The sequence below is a fragment of the Cheilinus undulatus genome, linkage group 3 (genome assembly GCF_018320785.1).
Source record: "Cheilinus undulatus linkage group 3, ASM1832078v1, whole genome shotgun sequence".
Taxonomy (NCBI): Eukaryota; Metazoa; Chordata; class Actinopteri; order Labriformes; family Labridae; genus Cheilinus; species Cheilinus undulatus.
The window spans coordinates 22,016,348-22,042,679 of record NC_054867.1 but is presented as its reverse complement, the minus strand read 5'-3'; the positions used below and the strand labels follow the sequence as shown (position 1 = coordinate 22,042,679).

General features: G+C 39.5%; 2 protein-coding genes across 3 annotated transcripts in view; both read left to right on the top strand.

Moving 5' to 3' along the window:
- Nucleotides 1-615: 615 nt before the first annotated feature.
- On the top strand, nucleotides 616-21,324 carry tacc1 (transforming, acidic coiled-coil containing protein 1). The gene is made up of 13 exons (XM_041779455.1): nucleotides 616-1,129; nucleotides 3,976-4,085; nucleotides 6,563-7,928; nucleotides 11,737-11,800; nucleotides 12,396-12,585; nucleotides 14,492-14,556; nucleotides 14,964-15,095; nucleotides 15,193-15,269; nucleotides 15,395-15,438; nucleotides 17,621-17,784; nucleotides 17,882-17,988; nucleotides 18,102-18,222; nucleotides 19,771-21,324. The coding sequence occupies exons 1-13, from the start codon at nucleotides 969-971 to the stop codon at nucleotides 19,834-19,836; spliced, it is 2,667 nt and encodes an 888-aa protein (XP_041635389.1). The 5' UTR covers nucleotides 616-968; the 3' UTR covers nucleotides 19,837-21,324.
- Nucleotides 21,325-24,078: 2,754 nt separating this feature from the next.
- Nucleotides 24,079-26,332, top strand: part of loxl2a (lysyl oxidase-like 2a) — a 43,313-nt gene continuing 41,059 nt past the window's right edge. Inside the window, exon 1 of one of the 2 annotated variants that reach the window (XM_041781881.1) lies at nucleotides 24,079-24,178. The gene's annotated coding sequence lies outside the window, so the exon portion shown is untranslated. The remainder of the gene's footprint in view (nucleotides 24,179-26,332) is intronic. The other variant, XM_041781890.1, reaches the window with a different exon arrangement.

Here is a 26,332-nt window from a genome sequence, read left to right as displayed (position 1 = left end):
CCGAACTTGATGGCTTTGCCTTTGCTGTCGTTTATTTGGAGAACAGTCTCCTTTATTGTTGATTAGCAATTTGTACGCGTGTCAGATGGTACAATGGGGTTTTAACCATCTGTTAATGAGTGCATTCAAGGCAATCCCTTGCTGTCAGCGCAGTGGTTTGAGCTGTTCTCTCAGACAAATTCAATCCAGCCAGGTAGATCTCCTGAGGCTAACAGAACTGGTTCCCCTGGTCATGCATGCCTGCCTACGGATGGGAGAAACAGTTAGTGGTTAAACTGCCCGGGGGAGCAGAGGAGGCTTCAAAATCCAGCCCCACATTCCTAACCTCTCTTTGGGCTATAAAGTGTGGAGCCCCAACAGTTCAGCTCCTCCTCTTCTCTTCCTTCTATGTTTGTTTTCTGACTCCCTCCTCCTGCTTCAGAGTGCATGAGCGGTCTGACAGGGACGTACCATTCTCCAGCCACAGGGGGAACTGGTTTATTTGAGTAAAGGGAGGCTGTGTTTGCTTGTAGCGCTTCAAGCTTCCTGCCTCCCCCACTGTGCTTTTCGTCAGTGGACCGGCCCGAGGTGGAAGGGAACGGTTGGAGGGAGGTTTCAGAGGAGGAGAGGGTGAGAGCAGCATTTGGAAACCCAGCTGATCAGAGCTGTGGTATTTTGCCACAGAGGCAGAGGAAGAGGGTGCGTGACTGGAAAAAAAAGAAGAGAAGATAGAGTAAGCAGATACATTTTTTAATCTACACAGTGAGAATTTACAGACAGAGGAGCTGTTAAGCTATGTCTTTTTCCTTTTATGAGAAAAAAGGAACTCATGTGAAGAGAGACTCTTTGGAAAGATGTGAGAGCTGTTGGCAGGGTGGGAATCTGAGGAAGAAACGCACAGAAAAGGATCTGTCAAGCTCTGGAAACACTTTCAGTGAACACTTGAGTCGACAGAGGGTTGAAGAACCCTTGTAGGAAGAGGAGGAGGGATGTCTTGGCTGTCACCGGTGTCATGGGCCAAATGGACGTGGACGGCCGTGCGAGGGGGAGAGGAAGAGGAGGATGGTGAGGGGCAGAAGGCCAGCGAGGAGGGAGAGCAATTTGGAGTGAGAGGAGAGGAAGAGGAGGAGGAGAGATCTCAAAGCTGCAGGCAAGTGTGCTGGAGCCCCTGAGACTACTGAAACTGTGATTCAGGCTGGGTATTTTCACATGTGTGCTCACGATCGTACATGTTGGTGTGTCCACCTGTCAGACTGAGAAACCTTTAACATTTGAAATATTAAATGAAAAGGGCAGACAAAAACAGGAACACATATCAGTTCTTATTTGCATCAAGGTTTTTGTGTGCATGCAGAAATGTCAGAGCTGATATGTTTGTGCCCTCTCTGTGGTTAAACTGTTTTTCTCAGCTTCACTGGTACATCCCCACATCTGTGGCTTCGCTGAAATAACACTCAGTCCAACACTGCAGTCAGGTAGTTTAATGATGTAATCATTGCCAACAGATTACACATGACTTATCTTTCCTCCTCATGAGTGTTGATGTGATCTTTGCCATTGTTCTCACTTTGTAAATACACACTTCTCTGGCTTGAGTTCCTGAAGTGATAGGTCATGTAGGTTATGTACTATGATACCATACGATGAACAGAACTGTCCCCATAGGGAAATTTGTTTTTGACTCCAGTTGTTATACATTTCCTGCTTTTAAAAATGAATAATCAAAGAATAGAAACAAACAATCAAAACAGAAAAGCATATACCAATTCAAACCAGAAAACCACAGAACATGTATTGCACATCACCCATATTGCACAGATCTGTATAAAGCTCAGCACAAGTAAGAGAAAAGATAAGAAAATATAAGAACATCATGATGCTATTGAGCAACCCACACAGCTTTAAGAAACACCATTTGATTGCCATTTTTATCTTGCTTTGGGTTGGTTTCACATGTAGCTTGAACATTGCAGTCTAATGCATTTAGCTGTCAAGTGCTAAAGAAGTGACAGGAACTGGTGCACTGACTTATTTCCTCTTTCTCTCTGACTGTTACTCAATCTTCCACACTCTTAACTCTAACTGGCCTGAGTGAAGGAGTGCTGTTTTCTGCCAAAACACAGCAGAAAAAAAAAACAGATCAGGACAAAGACAAGTTTTAAAAAGATGTCTTGAATAGACTTTTATTCGAGGTGTATTTTCCCATGAAATATTTAGTGTTGTGTGCTTTCATGGGTTTATGTACCTTTTGTGGTTTTTCATCTGGTGTTATGCCTGCTGTTGCAAAGTGAATTGGATTGGATGATACATAGAAATATTTAAGTTTTTATATATTTTCAAACAATATCTGGGATATGGCACTATCACTTTATCATCATAGTTTATTCTGGTATTGATTTGGACTCAGTTAAATGATTGTGCACAATCAGAAGTACTTACTTATAATAATCTATTTGAAATGTTTGGTGTAAGTGTTGAATTTTATTATTTTGTTTTGTTTAAGAGCATTCATATTATTAAAACTAGAAAAGCATTCAGAAAGTGCAGACCTCCGCCATTTGCCCTATCTCCCAATAGTACAGAATCCTTTAAAAGATTCCTGGATCCAGACGGTGATCCGGATCACTCCCAAAATCTAATTCCTTCTTCCTTATGCAATTTCTGACATTTCCTGAAAATATCATCAAAATCCATCCATAACTTTTTGAGTTATGTTGCTAACAAACTAACTAACTAACAAACCCTCCCGATCACATAACCTCCTTGGCGGAGGTAACAAAGCAGTGGACATTGATAACATTAATACAGTGGCAACCCACAGAGTCTCAGACACTACATACAGGGTAATTTATTGTTTTTAAAGATCAATAATTGCAGTCGAATGCATTCACATTGCCTTAAATTTTCAAGATCATGGTTTATGATTATTAAGATCATTAAGTTTCTGTGCTTCTTTTTACCAGTGAACATTATAGTTTTGGACATTTTACCATTTTAAAACAAACACTATTTTGAAAATTGAACAACTTCAAATGATGTTATTGTAAATTTGCCCAATAATTGATTTCTACTAGAATATCATAGTGTATAATTCTGATATTTTGATGGTTTTATTTACTATATAGATTTATATTTCAACAAAAAGACAACCAAATTTCTTTAATGTCAAAGTGAAAATAGATTAATACAAAGTAATGTCAATTAAATAAAAAACACTTAAGATAAAATAAGTGATTGCATAAATATTCATCCCCTTTAAAGTGACTGACTTAATTCAAGGTCCAGCCAACTGGTGCAATCAGTCTCACAATTAGTAAAATGGGGATCACCTGAGTGCAGTGAATGTGTCTCAAGAGATTGAAGTACAAAGACACATGTGTCTGGAAGGTCAGGTCAATTAATCAATCAGTTTTTGTTTGTATGATGCCAATTCATAACCAAAGCTGTCTCAGGATGCTTTACAAAGAGGGCATATCTAAACAATACTCTCTGTTGTCACTGGTTAATCATTATTCATGGCTACAATTATACCATGATGACAAAAGAACACTCAAAGCAACTCAGAGAAAAGATTATTGAAAAGTATAAGTCAGGGGATGGATAAAAAAAATCCAAGGAATTGAACACTTTCCTCAACTGATAAAATGTAAAGGTTCACATGCTAAAAAACTTCAAAACACTGCCTTATATAATAATACCATGAATCCAACAGTATCTTAAATCAAGTCATGATGCACGGATTAAAGAGAAACTGTTGAGAAGGACATAGAAATAACGCCTTGCACATTTTCTTTTACTTGCATGTTTCATTGCTGTCTTGCATTTGTGTTTAGTCAGGTGTTGTTTACACTTGTCTTGTTTATAAGGCCTTTTCGAGTGTACACGGTTCCAGCATTTACTGCTCGGTTATGTAAGGAGCTGTCCGTCCTCCTACTGTCTGCTGTTTGTAATGTTTGGAAACTTCATGCTCTCTCCTTCTCCTTCTTTTCTCCACAGCTCTGACTCAGAGGAGCATTTTGACACTCCTGAAGCGGCGACTCCTGTCCACGCTCCTCCTCCCATCCCAGGAGAGCTGGAGAACAACAACACTGATGCAGACAAAACTGGTGAGGAGACTGATAAGCATGTGAGAAACACAGCAAGAGAAAGATAAGAGGAATTAGAGCTAGCATACAGTCTGAGCCAATGCCTACCTTTGAGTTGCTTGGAGTTCTCAGTGAAACCCTGAATATATAAATCCCAGTGGAAGATGTTTCTTTTCTAGCACACAGCATATTGTAGAGAGGGTGTCCCTCCTTTTAGTTGCCATGGAAACAAGAGTCTTTTAATGCTGCTGTAAGTGAGCCAACATTACAACACGTTGCATGTGTTTGTCTTTATTCAATGAAGGAAAAATGTTTATAAGATGAATCAAAAAAGTAAATGTTTTTTTTTTTGAAAGAAATCACCCTGTGTCATTCTTTGGAGCCTTTATAAATTCCACATCTGTGTCTGACTGTGTATCAGGTTCACCTTGTCAGAGTAATTGGATACATATGTTGGCTGACTGTTCAGGAATGTACCTTCTTACTGCATTTAAGCATAAAAGTGGATTTTACCATGACATTTTTACTTATAAATACAGTGTTAAGTAGATTTCCAGTCCACTCAGTTCTTCTGCAGATGTATGGTTGCATTGTTTTAACACAGGTAGCCACCTCAGGTTAATAATTACTCTGATATGACCTGCATACCTGGTATGGGAGCTGGTATGCACGCTGAGAGGATTTTGGGTGTGATGATGGTGGAAGCATCATTGTCATTTGAATCACTAAGAGGAGGAGCTAGTAGCAGAGTCAGTGTGGGAATGGCCTTTGCTCTGGAATTCAACAGGTTCAACAAAAGCTTTGGTTCACCCTGTTTTTGTGTTTGTGAGTGATAGAGGTCACAGTGAGGGGAGGGACTGAACAAAGCATGTTATCTAACTAAAACCATCATGAGACATGCCTTTTAAGAAGAAGGAAACTGCCATGTGGTTATGTTGTGGTTAAGTCACCATTTTAGATGAAATCAACTGATCCTGTTGAAAACAGAAACTTTTCCAGAAGTGCAGATTGTAGAGGTTAATCAGTACCGATCGAGGAGGGAGTTCACTTTTGAGCCAACCATAAACATCTGTTTCTGCTGCAGCTGTGAGTGGAAGTTTTAATCATGGCAGGCGGGAGCAGAAATGCTATAAATAGCTGCTTCTACTTGTTTATTTGTTAGAAGCCCATTAGCTGTGCCCTGGAGAGTTGCTAGTGTTCCTGAAGTCCACTTAAAAAAGTAGAATAATAGGCATATCAGGTATACATTTAAGCATGCAACAAGTCTTCAAGGTCACACATTATGCAAAAATATCTTTCAGGCTTTTCTAACAAAAATATATGCCCCCCCCCCCCCCCCCTTCAGAAAATGTGTGCTAAAACAAGCCGTTCTCAGAATTTTCCTTCACGATGTCATGTGGGGAGTTAGCACCGACACCAGGTTCGATTGGCCTTCCCCACTTGGAAGAAAGTTCCGCCCATCTCTCCTGATCCGGATATACTCAATACACCCTGTAGTATGACAAAAATGACTGTGAGAAAGACAAGGGATACATACATAAAAGTCCTAAAAACAGTACAAAACTGCTATTAAGCTGCATAATTTGCATGGCAGACTGCCTCCTTTCAATGACGATCCAGCATGAAAACAAGGGAAACAATCCACCATAACTAGCAATAGAAAAACATATTAAACCTGGGTGTAGGTCAGTAAACTAATTGCCCTTTGGTTTTAATATCATTAGAAATATTTCTTTCAAACCAAAGCAATCATAATACAGATGTGTATTTGTCTAAAAATAACTACAATGCACAGTGTCAGTGCTGCATGCTGTAATAGTCACTCAAAAATATGAAGTATATGATAAACAAATGCAAACAATTCATTTAGAAATTCAAATTAGACCACATTTTTTGGTTCTTGATGTACGCAGGGTGCTGTGTCGTGTTCAGCCTTTATAAAAACAACAGGGAGACAACAGAAGGAATGTTCTACCTGTCTACTGAATATGCATGTGGATTTACAGAGAACATGTTTTTATGGGCATGTCGGATTGCAGGAATACTTTGAGAGTGACACTCTGGCGACATAATAATCTGAATGGAAGTAGGTAGAAACACAGCAGGCCGTGCTAGTCTCCTAGCAACATAATATTACAGGAATATGGTGAGGATGACAGGCGTACTGAAATATGTTGATGTGTCAAACTGCTCCCTTGAGGGAATAATTGCACAATAACAATCACTTCTGTCCCTGATGTCACACTACAAATCAATCTTATCTCTCTTGTTATTCTCTTTTTATTTTTCAGTCAGTTTATAAATGTCAGAGCCCTCATAGTAAGACATCGCCATGGCAACAGCAGCTAGCAGAACAGTTGGCTGGCTTGTAACCAATCAGGCATCAACTACACCAGACTCCAGATTTGATTGGAGAGATGATCACAGGCAGAAAAGTGTGCATGTTGTGTCTTTTTAAAATGTTTAATGTTTTATTCTCTCTTTTATTTTTCCTTCAGATGTGGATCAGGAGGAGCACCTGATAGTTACTGCTCCTGTTGAGGATCAGGATTCGTTTCTCAGTATGGGTCAGGATGAGCCTGCGGTGCCCATGGGACACCCACTGGAAGTAAACATCCAGACCCTGGAGGAAGAGCAAACAGAGAATCTTCCAGAAGCCTGTGAGTCTGTGTCAGAGCCTTCTGTTGCTGCATCCTCACACAGGGAAACACCTGAAGTGGCTAATGAAAATGCAGTGCCAAAGTTTGAGCCAACCCAAGCACCAGTCCCTGTCCTAGATGCAGAGCCTGTCCCAGATGAAACTTCAGTCCCTGCTCCAGCTTCAATTCCTGCTCCACTTCCTGACCCTGCTCCTGCTCAGATACAGGAGCCAGACTTGATCAAGAACAGTGAACTTGAAGTCAGCCAAGCTTTAGAGCAGAAACCAGAACCAGAGAGCATTGACCTGAAACAGACAGAGCCCACTAAAAAGACTAAAACAAATAAATCAAAGCCTCCATCCCTGAAGCTGAAGACCCCCAAACAAGAAGAGCCCCCCCAAACAAATGACGAAGAAGAACTTCCTGTTCCTAAGGCTTCCTACAAATTTGACCCCAACCAGCTGGATGACAGCTTTAACCCCTTCACAAGTGGCGGGTCTAAAATCCAGAACTCTCCCCCACCATGCGGTCCGAGCTCTCTCCCCAGACTCGAGCCTCTCAGTAGCTCACTGCCTGTCAGCGAGGCCAGCTCAGCAGCTCCAGCAGAAGCAGAGACGTCATCTTCAGAATCAAAGACTATGATGTTGGAATTTGGCATGGACGAGGGGACAGTCAGCAAGCCACCGCCGAGGAAATTAGGAGGTAAAAAGACAATCAGCAAACTTGCAGTAAAGAAGCAAAAGCCTAAAGGATCCGAGGCTTTAGATAAACCTGCACCAGAACCTGCTGTGCCAGAAATAGACTCTCAACCAGTTCCAGAAGCATCTTCAGAAGTAGTTTCAGACCCTCTTCCAGAGCCTGATCCACCAGTTTCAGACTCTTCCGCACCTTTGAACCTCGATGATGTCCCTATTCCTAAAAAAGGAGCGTATAACTTTGATCCCAGTCAGTGGGACGATCCAAACTTTAATCCGTTTGGGAGCAATAGCAAGATGAGCAGCTCTCCAGTGCTGCCCAGGGGAACGTACAGTTTTGATCCAGACAATTTTGACGACTCTGTGGACCCTTTTAAATCCTCAAAAACTCTTAACACAGATGACTCGTCCAGTAGTGCGCCTCAACCAGAGAAAAACGTGAAAGACGTGGACAAACAGACAGCAAAGCAGCCTGCAGGGCAGAAGAAAGTGAGGCAGATTCCCAAGAAGAGCAAAGAGAGGACGGTCAAGTAAGTACATGTTTTGTCCTGTTTTGTGCATTTGTAACATTAGCACCAAAAATTAAAATGCATATTTCAGTGTGATTGATATTCTCAAAGATATGGATTAGATTAGCTCCTACTGGTTTAGTGATGGCTGAATGCACAGCGAGCAATGCTTTGAACACATGCCAAACACTTAACACTGCACATTGATGCAGTTCTAGCAGGCTATAAATAGACTTTCAGAAGTGTCTTAGCTGGAGAGGTTTGGGCTTTACAGCGCCACAAAAATTAAGAGGCCTCGTGTGATTTTCTCTCTCTCTTTCAAATAAAATTGTCTCATCTCTCTCTCTCTCTCTCTCTCTCTCTCTCTCTCTCTCTCTCTCTGTCTCTCTCTCTCTCTCTCTCTCTCTCTCCCCTATATATATATATATATACAGAGCTTAGCAAATTTATTAGACCACCGCCCAAAGTAAGGTTTATACCACAGCTGCCCTAAATTAACAGCATTGGTAATTACCAAAATCATTTTTTATGTTTTTGCAATGGTTAATACACCAATATGTAGAAGCTCTTAAACCCAAATGATATTTTTAATGCTAAAACATAATTATTATTGTTAGCCATGAATTTTCAAATTTACTGATTTACAAAAAAACTGAAAGAATAGTAAAGCACACTAATATTTCTTGATTAATATGTCAAATTATAGTTATTTACTTGCATTCCTGAACAGAAAAATGAGTTTTAGTGGTTGAATGTTATGCTTGATTAATTTCTGACTTCTTAGAGAAGCCCAGTGAGCCGGCTCAAATTTGGGTATAAAAAGGTGAATTCAGTTTGAAATTCCTCATTCCTGTTCAAAATGGTAAAACATGAAGAGCTCACTGAAAATGAAAGAGTTCGCATTAAAGCACTTCATGATGCTGGATGGTCTCTGAGACAAATAGGGAAAGACATAAAGTGTTCTCACAATGTGGTCAAGTATGCATTGGAGTCAATTGCCGAGACTGGTACTTACAAAAATGCGCCAAGGAAGAGGCAGGAAATGAAAGTTAACTAAAGCAGATGTCAGACACCTCAAGATTTTAAGTACTAGAGACAGAAGGAAGACCACTGCTGATCTTCAGGCAGAGATGAATGCTTCTAGATCAGAGTCTGAGAAAGTCTCCTGAATGACCATATGCAGACGGCTGACGGAACTAGGGATGCACCGATACTGATCCTGGTATCGGGTATCGGCCCGATCCAGCCCCTTAAAGCTGGATCGAGTATCGGTGGGAAAGGGCCGATCCATGTTGCTGATCTAGGCAACCAGCTCTAAGCCTTTTTTACAAGGTTGTTTGCACTATTTTCTCACAGAATTGTCACTTTGTTTACAGTATGTGGTTAAAAACACTTGTGTAATACAGTTTTGTACTGGAATGTTACCTCTGATGCACTTTCTTTGTTTTTTTTGCTGCATTACCAGTCTACAGAGTATAGAAGTTTACAATTTAATTGTAATTTCTGTAAGTTCTGAAGCATTGTTTTTACCAAACTGCAGGTAAACATTTAAACACTTTATAGTTTAAATACATATCAACTTCATTTATCTATATATACTCATTTTTTGCCTTTTACCCAAAACAATTACCAGTCGTATCTTACAGAAGGGCATGCAGGTTATTCTTTTAAAACTGGTACCGGATCAGTATCGGTATCAGCTGATACCCAAAGCCCAGGTATCAGAATCGGTATCAGGACCAAAAAAGGTGGATCAGTGCATCCCTAGACGGAACAAGGCTTAAAGGGAAGAATAGCTGCTAAGAAGCCATTATTGAGGCCTGCAAACATCCAGAAACACCCCAGATTTGCCAGGGAGCACTGGACTGTTGATGACTGGAAGAAGGTACTCTGGATGGACAGGTCCAAGTTTGAACTCTTCAGTCAGCATCGTGGTGTTTATGTCCGCAGAAAAGCAGGAGAACATTTTGATGCCAGATGCATTGCACCCACAGTGAAACACAGTGGAGATTCCATTATGGTATGGGGTTCCATTTGTGGATACAGCGTGGGAAAATGGACGGTATCATGAACAAGAACGTCTACCACAACATCTTGGTGCATCATGGAAGCCCTTCTGGACTGAATCTGATTGGTCGTGGGTTCATATACCAACAAGACAATGACCCCAAGCATACTTCAAAGCTGTGAAGAGACTATTTTAAGTGAGAAAAAGGAATCTGGAGTACTGGAACTGATGGACTGGTCAAGTCAAAGTCCGGATTTGAATCCTATTGAACAAATTTGGGATTTAGTAGATTCAAATATTGATGGCACAGAAGTTACATCTAAAGCAAGGCTGTGGGAACAGCTAGAAACTATTTGGAACTCAATAACAAAAGAGACTGTGGAAAAGTACATAAAAACAATGCCAGTAAGAATGCAAGATGTTGAAGTGACACAGCTAGCCTCTCTCAGTACAAGACTGCTGCAGGCTCTTGTCTCCCTTCATCTGGCTAGACATGTAGTAGGAGGTCTGCAGGACCTCCTTCAAATCAATTTGCCTGGGGGGGGGCTTTTTTGGAAGGGATCATACCTTATGTACTAGAAAATCTGTGATGATCGTGAGGGTCCACCTGTTTTTTTTTTGTTTTGTTTTTTTTTTAGATTATTTTGGGTCTTTTTGCCTCTGTTTGGTAGGACAGCTGAAGGGAGACAGGAAACATGGGGAGAGAGTGGGGGAAGACATGCACTAGACATGCACTAGACTGGGAATCAATCCCATGACCAGTAAATGGGCACCTGCTCTACCAACTGATAAACAGGCAGTGTTGCCCATGGGATTTTTAATATTTAGATCTTAATGGCAGCTTTTATATGCCTTGGCATGCTTTCTACTCGTCTGTCATATTGCTGTTGGATGATACTGTACCACTCTTGGAGCAAAATTAAAGCACTTCAGTTTTTGTTGAACAATCATATCAGTGTCTTGTTAAGTGAAATGAGGTGTGCTTGTGTTGAAATCAACCAGACATTGAGAGGGGATGGTTAGAATAAGATAGAGATACTAAATTAAGGAAAAAGTGGTGTTTTAATTTTTAAGAGACTTCTTAAGCAATCATTCTGACTAATGTAGATTTAGGAGCCTTTCCCAAGCCAAATATTATTATTCTGCTGTTTAAAAATCCATTTGAGCTTGATTTTGTTGCATCATCCAGCCTGAAAAATACTCTCACACAAATATAAAAAAGTGCTTGAGGATAACATATTTTCTCCATTCTGGAGCTGTATTTAGTCCTACCAGATCTGTCTACGTCTTGTGTTTATGCTCAGACTTGAAACTTCTGCTGCAACGCTGAGCTGATCCCCTGTAGTCACTCACACGCTCTCCTCTCTCTGTTCTTCATCCTCTTCATCAATATCCCCCTCATCCTTCATCCCTCCCTCTTTCTGTCTGTTACGCAATCCCCCCAAACTCTGCTTTCTGCTCCTCTCTTGGCCTCAGGACATCTGAACAAGTCAAGTTTCTCTGTTTTCTGTTGTAAGTACTCACTATAAACGCTCTCTTTTTTCTTTCATGCATGCTGGCTTCTCATATTACTCTCACTGGTGCAAATGCTGCATCAGAACTAAATGTTTCAGAAGCACATGAGGGAAATAAATGTCTGTCTCTGTGTCACCTCATCTCAAAAAGTAGTCCCCTGCTACATCTGCAAGTTGATTTGTACCATCGTATGATCCCTTTAGAAGTAAGGCAGCACTGTAGAAGCTTTAATTGATATGGGAGAAAAAAGGATGTTTGGATCTATACATTCTGACATGTTGTCGTTAATGTGTGCTTTTTTTATAGGAACACCTGTAAAGTTCAGAAATATGACGAGAGCCAGTCGTTGGTGCTGGATGTGTGTAATCAGGTACAGTTTGACTTTCTGTGTTAGTGTTGTGTCAGCCAAAATGTTTTACCCCACTGCAGGGAGGCTGCAGTGCCCATTATTCAGCAGCTGTCCAACCCTGTGGCCTCACCTCCTTACAAACACGCACAGATATACACAGTAACACAAGCTGACAGGGCATCAGCAGCGTCTCTGCAGTGCTTGTCTGGCATGGTGACAGACCAGTGACTTAGCGCTGCTCTGCAGTCGAATATCAGACCTCTGCTCCCGTGTGCCCTTGACAGTATCTCTGATATGATAGAAGAGGCTGTAAGATAATTTTAACACCGTTTGTCAAGGCCAACAAATGACAGGACTCAACCACAATATTGTAGTTGTAACGTCATCGTTGTTTGGGTCTTTGCAGTTGTACTAAATCCTACTTTTAAGTTTTAAGGATTAAGGAATATAATAAACACAGAACTGCTCATGAAAACTTTTAATCCACAACTCTACTTCATATATTAACTTTCCTGTAGGTATTAAATTTGTTTTGTTGGTATTGTTTGTTCATTTTCACTCCAGATGTACCTTAAGCTCTTGTTATGTGAATCTAATCTTGCTTTCCTCTCCCAAGGAGGAGGATGAGGTGGTGGTTCGGACCCCAGAGATCACTCAGCGGGTTCATCACGCCACTGATGAAGAGAAGCTCGCCTCCACCGGCATGATGGGCCAGGCCACCGACAGCCAGGAGGAGAAAGCTGAACCTGAATGCATCAAAGCACCTGTCAAAAAGCAGCCAATCATCGAAAAGTCTGTTATGGATGGTATGTTTAGATACAGAATTCATTCACTGCATATAAGACATTATGTTTGGAGATTTACAAGAGACTTTGGGCTTTGAAGGCAAAGATGTTGTAAGTTCAGCATTTGGGGATGTACAAATACTGATACCAGCACTGAGTATGTCATCTCGTACTCTTAAGAAAAACATTGCCGATACTGCACTCAGTATCATTTTACAGCATGAAGCAGGTAGGCAAAGTTGGAGCCATGTCTGTGGTTTGTTGATGTTTTAACCTAAACAAGGATGTCAAAAGTGATGCAGAATGCAGAGTACGCACAGCTAAATTGTCAAGAGTAGCAGTGAGGAACCATCCATCCATTTTCTATACTGCTTATCCTGCTGGAGCCTATCCCAGCTGTCATCAGGCAAGAGGCAAGGTACACCCTGGACTGGTCGCCAGTCAATCGCAGGGCTGACATATAGAGACAGACAAGCAAGCTCGCTCACATTCACACCTACGGCCAATTTAGAGTCACCAATTAACCTAATGAGCATTTTTTGGTGGTGGGAGGAAGCTAAAGTACCCAGAGGGAACCCATACACGGGGAGAACATGCAAAGTCTGCACAGAAAAGCCCTGACTGAGAATCGAACCTTCTTGCTGTGAGGCAACAGTGCTAACCCCTGCGCCGCCATGCCGCCCTGCAGTGAGGAACATCTAATGAAAATAAAGATAACTTTGAATGTAATGCCAAGAACTGTTATGGTATTATGAATATCTGTATTTGTAATTGGTACCAGTGAGTACACAATTGTAAGTACTTACAGTGCTTACAAAAAGTATTCATCCCCTTGGATGTTTTACCCTTTTATTGATTTTTATAAATTAATTACGGTCAATATAATCTGCTTGACCCTACTAGAAGTGTTCTTTTGTCATCATGGTGTAATGATAGCCAGGAATACTGATTAACCAGTGACTCGACCTTCCAGACACAGGTGTCTTTATACTACAATCACTTCAGACACATTCACTACACTCAGGTGATCCCTACTTCACTAACTGTGAAACTACTAGCACCAATAGCTGGACCTCTGTTGAATCAGGTCAGTCACTTTATTTAATTTGTTTTATTTATTTAATTTTTTGTATCTATTTATCAAAAAGCCGAATTATATTGACCATGATTGATTTATATAATCACTGAAAAAGTAAAACATCCTATGGAATAAATACTTTTTATTATGCACTGTATATGTGGTCCAAAAAGTGCAATCGGTTCATCCCTTTTAACTTGAAACACCTGTATGATATCTATGCCCTGAACGACACTTTTCCCCTTAGATGCACTCTTATGAGAAAGAACTCTTCTGTATTAATAGTTCACAAAGCTCTGCAGTTAAACAAACGGCCCGCATAGACTAAACATCAGTCATGAGTGTAGAGTTATTATGCTTATGGTAAGTAGTGTTTAAAGGACACATTTAAGTCATTTTTCACAAGATATATGCATCAGACATGGTGCCAAATTATCAACCATGATCAGAAGGGTATGAACTAGACAACTGGAATATGAAACAAGACTGTGTCAGTTATATAACAAATTCTGCTAGACCATTGGAGATGGCAGTGCAGCCAGAGAGAAAGTTTAAGTTAATATAAGAGAAAAATAGAGCAAGCTTGCTCAGCAGAAATCTGTCCTGGATAGAGAAATGTTAGAATTATAAGACTTTCCAAGAAATCCATTATGCAGTTGGGTTTAACAATCAGTCTGTGGCAGGTATCACATGTTTTTTTTTTTTTACTGAGTAATAAGACAGTCCGCTAAGAAATGAGTCTTTAGTTCACTTAAGCTTTTGACAGATATACTTCTGTTTCTTTTCTGTCATTTTTGTGTAGCTAAGTTCAATTAACGTGAAATTTCTGTATTTTTTTCTCCCTTTAAGTTGCAGAGACTAAGATGTCAGACCACCTTGAGGAGAAGGACACCTGCAGTCTGAAAGATGAGACTGTAAGTAGATCATAGGAACTGGTATGTGAACACCAAAGTATATCTGGTTTGTTTGAACCAGTGGTTCTTCATCTCAGTTAGAAAGCCATAATTCTTTTCAAGAATTTTATAAAGCTTAATTTCTTTGGCCTTACCTGCAATTTTGGATAGATTTTAGTTGATGTTTCTTGCACAATATTTGTCTTAGGCAACCACACTTGCACCTTCAGGTTATTCAAATGTTTGATGAACAAATTCAACACAAATTTTAAACAGTGTTCCCTGAGCACTCCTTGCAAAGACATCATGTGATTTTAAATGGAAAGTTTAAAAAAGCAGCTTAAAGGATTTGTTACAAGCCATAAATCTGCCAAAATTTTGCATATCTCAAAGTGAGAGTACATGATATTTTTCTACATGCTTTACAGAGTGAAGTAACTATAAGCCAAAAAGCGAAGGTGACGTTTAGCGAGACCACAGATACAGCCGACCTGTCTCAGGATAACGCTCCCATGAGTGAGATGGACAAAGCTGCGGTGCTCACTCTAATCAGAGAAGAGGTACATCACTGTTATATGAGCACAAATAAGGCCTTTACTGTATCATCAAATTCATTTTAAACCCGTTTAATCTGTTCATGTTATGTCTTACAATCAGATCATCACTAAGGAGATCGAGGTCAACGAGTGGAAGAGGAAGTTTGAGGAGAGCAGAGCTGAGGTGTTGGAGATGAGGTATAAAGCTGCAGTGTCTTTAAAGGCGCATTTTTATTTTATCATAATGTGGTTTAGTAAAATAGCTGAATAATGTGGAGAAACACAGAGATGATTGGTGGTTAACTCTGCTCTTATCTTAACAGGACAATAGTTGCAGAATATGAGAAAACAGTTGCACAGATGATTGGTGAGTTGCTGCCACCTGCTGGTGATATTTTGTAATTGTATAGGCTGTTGATAAGTAGCAAGTTATTACCTCTGCCAAGGAGGTTATGAGATTGGGAGGGTTTGTTAGTTAGTTTGTTAGCAACATAACTCAAAAAGTTATGGATGGATTTTAATGAAATTTTCAGAAAATGTCAGAAATGGCATAAGGAAGAACTGATTAGATTTTGGGAGTGATCCGGATCACCATCTGGATCCAGGAATTTTTTAAAGGATTCTTTACTATTGGGAGATAGGGCTAATGGCAGAGGTCTGCGCTCTCTGAGTGCTTTTGCTGTTGCAGAATTCCTTTTCATAAAAATTCAGGGGTTTTCCTGACTTCTCAAAAATGGTATCAAGTTAAGGTTGATTTAATGTTTGTTGGCAAATTTTTACCTTTGTTTTATCTCTGGTTTTAATTTTGGCTCACTGTCATTCTTGTTTTTTTACAGTATGGGAATTGTTGTGTTTTTAATGCTCTGATTTTCTTTTTTTTTTATCAAATCAATACATTATTATTCTACTATTACTTTCTGTCTGCTTTCTGCCTGCATGTTTTTGTTTATGAAAAAAGCTTTACACACTATATGGACAAATACCATCATCCCTCCTCCACCAAACTTCACAGTTGGCACAATGTAGTAAGGCAGGTAATCTTCTCTCGACATCTGTCACACCCAGACTTTTTACATTAATGCCAGTGGAAGCTCAGAACCATTAAGCTATGGAATCAGCAGAGCATTGGCGACTTTTCGACCTATGCGCCTTAGCAGTCGCTGACCCCACTCTGTGGTCTTTCACTTTGTGGCTGAGTTGCTGTTGTACCTTGATACTTCCACTTTAATATCAGGGAGGAAACTTCCCAAACCGTTTTATAGCAAAGGTGCACTCATCATAGTACCCCGCTTGAAGTCACTAAGCTCTTCAGAAGGACCCATTTGGTATCACAAATTATTGCAAATGGAGTCTGCATGGCTAGTTGCTTTATTTTAGACACCTGTGGAACTCGGTCTGATTGAAACACCTGAATTCAGTAATTGACAGGTGTGGCCAAATACTTTTGTCCATATAATGTCGCTCTTACAAAGTTGGGTTGAATTGCGGCTGTTGGCAGAGATGGGCACAGTTGTTTAAAAATGTAACTCTGTTAACCATTAGTCACTTAAAAAAAGACATTAATGTTGAAAACAGTCTGTTAAATCTGCTCAAAATTAATGGAAGTTAATGTTAACGATATAACACTGACATTTATTCCTTATGAAAGTCAGACAGTCTGCCCCTGATCCTTTGTGTCTTTTCTCCTCATTCACAATCATTTACAAACCTGCCAGCTGTGCGATGCAACATTGAGATCTTCAGATGTTCATCAGATATTTGTCTTTGGCAATTATGTACAGTGATTAACAAATTTATTAGACCACCTGTTATATTTGTCTCAAAGACCATCCAGCATCATGAAGTGCTTTAATGCGGACTCTTTCATTTTCAGTGAGCTCTCCACGTTTTACCATTTTGAACAGAAATGAAGAATTTCAAACTGAATTCACCCAAATTTGAGCCGGCTCACTGGGCTTCTCTGAGAAGTCAGAAATGAATCAAGCATAACATTCAACCACTAAAACTCATTTTTCTGTCCAGGAATGCAAGTAAATAACTATAATTTGACATATTAATCAAGAAATATTAATGTGCTTTACTATTTTTTCAGTCAATTTGAAAATTCATGGATAACAATAATAATTATATTTTAGCATTAAAAATATCATTTGGGTTAAAGAGCTTCTACATATTGGTGTATTAACCATTGCAGAAACATAAAAAATGATTTTGGTAATTACAATGCTGTTAATTTAGGGCAGCTGTGGCAAAAACCTTACTTTGGTTAGGGTCAGGGTGGTCTAATACATTTGTTAAGCACTGTATATTTAGTTAAATTAATTTGAGTTTATTATCCAGTCTACGTTATTACATAAACATTGTGAAAAGAAACTGCAAGAATCAGTAAATAACTAGTTTTTTGTGTGTTGTCCCTGGCAAAAGTGTCTTATATAAACCAACAAAGCAATCTAGACACCACAGTTGTTTCAGTTCAGTCAGTTGGGATGACGTTGTACAGTCTCTTGCCTCCTTTAGTTCTAATACTGTGACTTTTCTGTTGGTCTCAGAGGATGAGCAGCAGCAGAAAACCGTGTCCTGCACTAAGACAGTCAGGCAGTTGACCTTAGAGAGGGATCAGGCCATAGCTGATCTCAACTCTGTGGAGCGCTCCTTTGCCGATCTCTTCAGGAGGTACGAAAATATGAAGGGCGTCCTGGAAGGCTTCAAGAAGGTCAGTAGAGAATCTGTATGAATCCCAAGAGATGCTGTCAAACGCATTGTACAATAACAGACACATGTCTCTGCATTTTCTATTATGTCTTCTCCAGAACGAGGATGTGCTAAAGAAGTGTGCACAGGATTACCTGATGAGGATCAAACAGGAGGAGCAGAGATACCAAACACTCAAGGTTCATGCAGAGGAGAAGCTTGACAAGTAAGCATTAAATTCCACTTGGGTTGATGATTGTTTATTAATGTTTCTAAGTATTTTCATAGCAAGGCTTATCATCTAAAAACGTCTCATCTCGTTCACTTCTTCCCTCACAGGGCTAATGAGGAGATAGCACAGGTACGTGCCAAGGCCAATGCTGAGAGTGTCGCACTAAACGCCAGCCTGAGGAAAGAGCAGATGAAAGTGGAGTCACTTGAAAGAGCTGTCCTTCAAAAGGTAGGCTGACTACAAATGGGATTAAATGGATTCTCTAAATTTATACAGGCTGAAGATCACTAAGGCTAAAGCCCTTTCACTAGAAGAGTCTCAGTGGTTTTGCATTGTAATTTCTTTGCTGTGGTAGAGATGCTGAGGTGGACATCATAAAATATCAATGACTTGTTCAATTTCAAGATGTATGTTTGAAAGAATTTTTAACGTTAAACATGCTCACAGTGGACTACTTTTGTTTCTAAAAATAAGGCTATTATCTCTACATGCTTCAAAATCTGCTCATCCCTACCCATGATTTTTGTTTCATTAAACTGATGTAGAAATGACTAATCTTATCACCTTTTTCCTGATCTGCAATGAACTATTATTCTTGCTTTTCTCTATTTCATACAGATTTATGTAAAAAAAATGTAAACAGTTCTGTGCAGGACTTTTAGGCATGTTTGGGCCATAAACTGAGGCTTAAGTAAGGTGTCGATGTGACAAGTTAGCCTGCCTAAGGGCACCATTAGGTGGGAAGTAGGACTTGCACAACTGCAGTTTTGCTTTGGATGTCCTTGTATATTACCAGGGGCATGGGAAAATAATCTACTGAAAAATTAACAAAGTCCTCCCCTTTAGGGCTGAGTAAGGGGTGGATGTGGCGAGTAAGCATTAGGGAACTTTCTGGGTGGGTTGTCGGGTTGCCACAAGCCCCTGGTAGTACTGTGGATGTCCCAAGGATCTAAAAACCACCAAGCATGAAAAAACCCTGACAAAAGAAATGCAGTTGAGTTTGACCTTGACTCCTGAGTGATGCACATGTCGACATGTATCAAGCCTGACTTTGGCCACGCCAGTCGCCATGCATGCCTAAAACTTATGCACACAACTGTATATACCGTACAAAATCCTTTTTCTTTTCACATATAGTATACACCAAAATTGTGCCAAATACTCAAAAATAAAAGTAGATAAAGACGTTATTACTGTGCATTAAAACCATAAATGAAGATAAAAGCAAAAGTATGAATAAAAGTAAGAAAGAAATTAATGAAGCAGAATCTTATGATAGGGAGTGATGCCACACCAAACATCCATACAGCTGTAAATATTGAAAATAAAATGCAGAATTATGCAGTTTGAATGCGTTAACTTAAGAAGTCCTTCATCTATAACTATGACCTTCAAAATCATCGTCTCCCACCATGTGCATGCAATGAAGGCAGACCCTGTCAATGTGAAGCTGCTTACACATCTGCATGGTACCTGACACAAGGGGGCAGTGTTGAATTGATCCTAACCAGAACCTGCAATGGTACAAAGAGCCCCAGGGTCATTCCCTTGAAATATTAGTGAAGGTATGCGATGAAAAGGAAATAGATTTATTTTGAGAACAGTACAGTGGATGAACTTAATTTATCGGTGTACACACGTGCAAAGCTGTGAAAGATGTACAGATACATTTTTCTCTGACTTACAGATTCAAAAACCGAAGATGATTCCTGTGTGTTTGTGTCCGTTTATTTCAGCTTCAGTTTTAACTTCTAAAGTCTCTTCTGTCTTTCACAGAATCAAGAGATCGAGGAGCTCACTAAGATCTGCGATGAACTCATTGCAAAACTAGGAACAGAATGAGAGGTCTTCAGACTAACAAACGACACTGATGTAAATTCTGTATAGCATCACCCATAAGCACACGTCACATTTTCTTTCTCTTTTTTGACTCTGCTGTAGAGAATGGCGATAATTGCTCTTCTGATATTTTCAGACCTAAATCTGAAACCAAGACTATGACTGATCCATGCGTTAATCATGTCATGGCAGTTTGAAGAAGCACAAAGTTTCATGATAGAGTAGATGTATTAATTCAAAAGAGATTGCCACGTTTTTTTTATTGGTTATAGCAAAGGTTAATTTAATGGATTATCTGTTTTGAACAATTGATCCGCTTCTTTTTGTGTGCATTTTCCCGAGTTTAATTTTTAGGGAAGTATGGAAAAGACAGAGCACAGACATAATTCACTACAGTATTTCCTGTGTGTTACTGGTAGTGATAATACTGTCTTCAAAGATAGTCAATTTCTTCCAACTGAGTGCCTGAACTCATCATGTAGAGTTATTTTCTCTCCTTGCTGCAGATTATTTCAGGGTGCAGACTTTTTGGTTCTGATGGTTTCCTTGCTCTGTAATTTAACAATTTCATGAGTTGCCTTTGTGTGCTTTTGTCTTATTGTTTAAATGGTTACAGAAAGTGCAGGTTAAGTCCTGCGGAGTTTTGATCTCATGTACATTACACTCCCCAAAATATCTTTGGGATTGTTAAAAATGAAGAGCACTTAAATGAATCAGCTTTTAAAATCACTTCTGTGATACTTCATCCATTTAATGACACTTTGACAGTGCTGGGTGGAAACTTACGTTTACTTTGAAGCTGAAGTAGTCAATATTATTCTGTATTATTCAATCATGTGCCATGTTTGATTTCCTGGCTCTGTGTTTGAGAGTTAAAGCATTTGAAACACATTCTGTTGCTGCCATGTAGATATCATCGACTGTATTCCTGTTTTCTCTTGGAGTCCAAATGTTGCTGGTGTGCCTTTTGTCTCTAATGTAAACCTGCTGTTTCCAAATGGTGTTGCCAAAGTGTACTGTAACATTATACATCCTTAATGATCAAAATATGCTGAACAACAGTGAGCTTAAAGGATTGATCCTGCAGCAAATGAATGAACATATCATGAACATATACGTACAGTCAGCGACATAACTCTTTAAGGTCTGCTTTCTGGTGAGCATGCAATAGCATCTTTTGGTCTGATTGAACCTAAAGGAGCACACAAGTGCATTTCTAGACAGAAATGTTTCAGATGCAAAGGGGAGGTTCTTCTTTACATCAGCACAATCAATTGCCAAATGTCATTGTAAAATAAATTGGTTTGTATGTGTCATATTGTAGTGCTGTTAGTCTGAAGGTGCTTTTTAATGCAAATTCATTGTCAGTACAATATGTGTAAATTTTATATTTTATCCTAAGAATATTTGTAAAATTTAAGAATTAAATATACCCAGATTGTATGTTAATTGCTATATTTTGTGCATTTCTGAATAAATGGTTAAGACTGAGTGTTACACAAGGTTCCTTTTATGTCTTTGTTGTGTCTGATTTTACTGCTGCTGCATCCCTGAACATAAACAGAGGTAAACCCAGACGTTGTTTATTCCTGCAGGTCAGCCAGGGGCCAAACTTCAATCCTGTGCTCATGTGTCTGTATCCAATGTACTCTGTCTTTTTCAAACATATTATTAGTGGTATTTTGTTTGTGAGTCGACGGCCTGTAGTTTCCTCCGGCAGACAGATAAAACAATGTAGTCATAAAAAAAATTTCCAAAACTGTGCTTACGGTCTGGTTCAATACAGTAGCGTGTCAGTGTTTGGAAGTAAACACCAAAATATGGAGTACATTTACATAATCAGATTTAAAGGAAAAGTCACAAACTCGGTGTTAGTCTTGCTCTCATTTGTGCAGTCTGCTGAAATTGTCTGGCTACAAGTTTCTTTACTTCGGCAAAATTTTACATCATAGGTTTAATTGACAACTAACAGTTAAGTCTTGCAAAAGATATACTGTTTAAGATCTGATTTTGATCAGAGGACTGAGAATTGCTTTTGCATATGAAAGGGATGGCTGCTGCATATTAACAACATGTAACAAACTGATTTGTGTTGGCATAAAGTGTGATCCCCTAATCTAGTTCCTCCTTTTCATTGCAGCTTTTGAAGTACAAAAAACAAGCAGAATTAAATACAGTTTTGATATATTTAAATATTATGTGATACCTAACCAGTATATTTTAAGATGTATAAGTTCTCATCAGGGCTTTTGCATTAAAAGCATGATGAAATACCCAGCTAATATGTTTCTAAACGTTATAGCTAGTTATAAACAGTTCCATTTGTTCAGTATCACTTATAAGCTGAAGACTGATCTTTAAAGGCTCAAAGCTCTGTGTTCTTAATCACAGCCACACTACATACATTTTCCAGAGCTCTATCAATGTTTCCATTAACTCTGCCTTACTTTGGGGTCACTCTTTGCTGCACCCTTTCCCCACACGGTGGTGTCCTAACACACAGCTGCAGCACAGACATGGGGTCTGTCCTGATGAGACCTCAAGTGGATTTTTTCCAAGATGAGTCAGAGGGTACAGAAAATGCAGGAAATAAGATGATTCAAACTCTTTGAGTTGAACTATCAGCTTTCCATTGAACTTCTCTGTAAGTCATGATGAAATCCAGTGGACTTGATGATGAGAACTCCAATCACACATGAGAGCATATACAATGTTCTCAACAAAATAGTCATCAATCTAATTGGAGCAATATGTCAAAGGAGTTGTTTTGCAGTAAAATCTCTTCCACTGAAATGCTTTAGCAGTCACTTAATTCTATTCTAATATCTACAATCAAGACTGCCCAAAAGAAGGGATATCAGGGAGAGATTTCTGGGGCCCTGCCAAATCGGAGGCCAATGGAGGTCAGAAAAATCATGATCCATTCTAAAGTTAAGCCGTGATAATGATATTCAATTTCTAACTTTAATGATAATCACTCTGTTCAGAGAGACAAAAATCAACTTTATATATTACTGCTGTAGTAAAATAAAGCCTTTTTCAAGACGTAAACCCCTTTTCATGGGCATACTGAAGTAAACTATTTGGAAAGAAATGCCAGATGTCAGGAATAATTAAGTAATTAAATAATTGTAAATTGACAAAATGGGCAACAGGTGACAAAATTGGGCTAAAAGTCTTAAGTGAGTGGGGTGATTTAAAGTGGTAAAATAGTTGTGAAGATGGGTGAAAAGCGGTGGAAATGGATTGAAAGCTGCAAACAAGGGGTAAAAATTGTTTTAAAAGTGGCAAAAAGATGGGTTATAAATGGCAAAAATGGCAGAAATGGCTAACAAGTAGGAAAAACGGAACAATATGTTTAAAGTGACAAAAAAGTGTCAATAACTTGGTTTGAATTGGCAAAAAAAGTTGTGAAATGGGTTACAAATGGCAAAAAAAAAAAACATACTGAAGATGGGTTATAAATGTCTGGAAAAAGTGGTGGGAAGGAGGTTAAAAAGTGGCTCAATTAACACTTTCAACATCAGATCCAAACAGCTTGACAAACTTTTTTGTTCCAAAAGGAGGAACAGTTAGCCAGGACTCCAATAATGCTACTGATACAACACACAAACACCGATACCCTCAGTACATCACAATTGGGGTGGGCCCATTCTGTGGGTTTTTTAGGGGCCCATCCAAATCTGTGGGCAGGAATGTCAATGTCAATAATATTATAGACTGAACGTTTATTAAGCACTCATAACTTACAGGCACTGTAATTGGTTAAAAAACGGTCATTTACAACGAAATCCAATGTGCATTAGCAAAAGATTTAGAAATGTGGAGCTACTTACTGATATAAAACATCGAATCCTCTATCTAATAGAGCATTTTATTGTTGTAAATAGTTGTTTCCTTATCTAAAAAGTACAAAAACATGTATAGCATTTTAAAAAATCAACAGAGGAAAGGGTGTATTAATCAATTAATTACTTCTTGATTTGTAACATGAAATAAAGAATGTATTGTCGTTTAAGTCGTGAGTAAATTAAAATTTTACTTAACTTAAGCCTTTTGTAACCAAAGAGCAGGTCCAGTCTGTTTCCAGCTCCTGCAGATTGTTTGTGTAACCCTGGTGATCGGGCAGGAGTGGGCGGGATCAGGATGCTGAGGCGGCCTCTGATTGGCCGCTCTGGCGCTGATGAGTGGGACTGGCGCGCGGCCAGCTGTGAGGGGAGCAGAGAGACGGGTACTAAAGGGACAAAGAGCCGAGGACTCACATCTCATCCTCTGCAGCAGGTTGGAAGCTTCTACGTCTGTGTCTTCTTGGAAAAATTGTACTTCATTTTCTCTGTCTGTCAAAGTAAGTGTATTCTCTCTCTCTCTCTTTTTTAAATAGCCAAGTTTACCGCCGCTGGGAAGTTGTTTCGCAACTGCCAATCTGTGTAAAGGTTATGACAGAAAACTATGTTTAAAGTTAATTCCTATGTATTCGACGATAAAATTATTACCATAGTTTTTTCTTATTAAGCCAGTATGTTTTGTCTTACATTTATTCTATGTCTCGTTTTTAAGTGTCGTTGCCTGCAGAAGTTGGCTTCATGACAATATTGGCTGCTTTATCATTCTGCAATTGCGCAAATGTCGCACTGAAGTAGCATCATTAAGCTAGCTCTTCGGGTGTCGTGCTGAGTTTCTTCAGAAGTGGCATATCTCTTTTATTAAACTGTTAATATGAGGATTAGTGCTGTTCAGGGATTAGCAGTCACTTTGATTTTTGATTTGTGCTTTCCCGAAATTAACAATGGGCTACAGCCCACTGTCAGAGAATTGGCTTTTGACTGAGCAAGAAATAAGTTCAACATGTGGCTCTCTGGTTTTCCCCCTTGATTTGACAACATTTGGCCTGAGCCTGCACTCATTGTTGAGCAGTTTTGCTCTTGTGCAAGACTTCATGTTCACATGTACATGCAAAAAGTCTGCGTTTAATACATTTACAAGCCCATATAGAAGCTGCTGTAAATATAAATCATGTATATTTGTGTTTAAACTGCGAGCATTCCTCCATGCAGGAAGTGGGCGTGTCTCCTCTGGTTTTGTTAACATTTTTATCTATCACACATCAGAAAGATTCAAGACAAGTGTTATGTTCTCATAAATCAGTCCGTTGAGTCGACAGGTGTGGCTGGAGGGATGTTTGTTCAGTGTAAGCTGTTCAGGAGTGCCCTCTGGACCCTGATGGGTTAATTTAAAACTTTCATAAAGCTGAGCCTGTGACTTTACTGCTGCAAACAGAGACACGCTGGAAAGTACATGGCAATATTTAAGTAGCTTCTGCTTCCTTTGAACTTGTTCCATTCATGGAAAGATTAACCAGATGTTTCAGATGATCAGAAGTGACGTGTGGGCGCTCCAGGGGTGTCCTTTCATGCCTGTATACTCTGCAGTTTGTTTGGCTGTTTCTATGACGTCAGCTCAGAGAGAACCCCCCTTCCTCCTCCTCACACTAAAGACGTGGAGGTCTCCTTACTTTCACTGTCTTCCTCCTCTCCCTTAACTCAAGAAACATTCCTCCCTCAGGGGTTTTGACCCCTCCCTCTGTTGACACTTTCATGGTTTACCATGAAATATTGAGGTGGAGTCAACTTTTCCCTCTGACCCTGAGTGGAGCCTCCAGGCACAGATCAGCAGCAGATAAATGAGAGGGGCAGCACCCACCCAGCAGGAGCCCACATTTGCTGCCCATTTGGCTGTCAGACAGTCAAAATCAGAAACCAACAGAAACCCTTCATTCTTACACAAACCTTTTAAAATGTTCTGTTTTTCTCTTTCTGGCAGTCAAATAGATTATCACTGTTTGCACAAAATACTGTAAAACTGTGGTCAGTTCTGTTAGTGATTCACAAGCTTCAACTTGTGGTTACGTAGAGGCCAGTATGGAGTCAGATGATGGCCAAACCAAACTGTTTCAGCACAAGACTTTATGCAGAAACTGCTCACTCGCTCAAATTATGGACAAAACTACCCTCATACACCACAAATTACCATCTGCCTCTGCGTGTCTTTAGATAACATCAAGCCTACTATTGAAGTGCCAAGACTTGGAAAATTTGGCTATTGAAACCTATCTTTAACAGAAATAATCAAATGCACAGAGCACCCAGAGAACAAGGAAAAACTGAAAATGGTTAGCATTTTTCAGTCTGGACATAAACTGTAAAAAAGACAGAAAGCTTGAAGAGCTTTATTTGTGTCTATCAAGGTTTATTATTCTGCCTAGTGGAATAAAATAGCCATAAGAGCTGCAGTTGACCTAAGAATTGCTCCTGAATGAGGTTAACTTGATGCTTGCCGAAACTACTGTAACTACCAATTAAGGTTGTCCCAATACCAGATTTTTTAATTCGATACTACTCTAGTAAAACTCACGTTACGCTGATGACACATACCTCAGCAGCAAAATAAAAGTCCTGACACCCAATGTGAGGGCATTTCTTGAACTGAAATAACAGAAAAA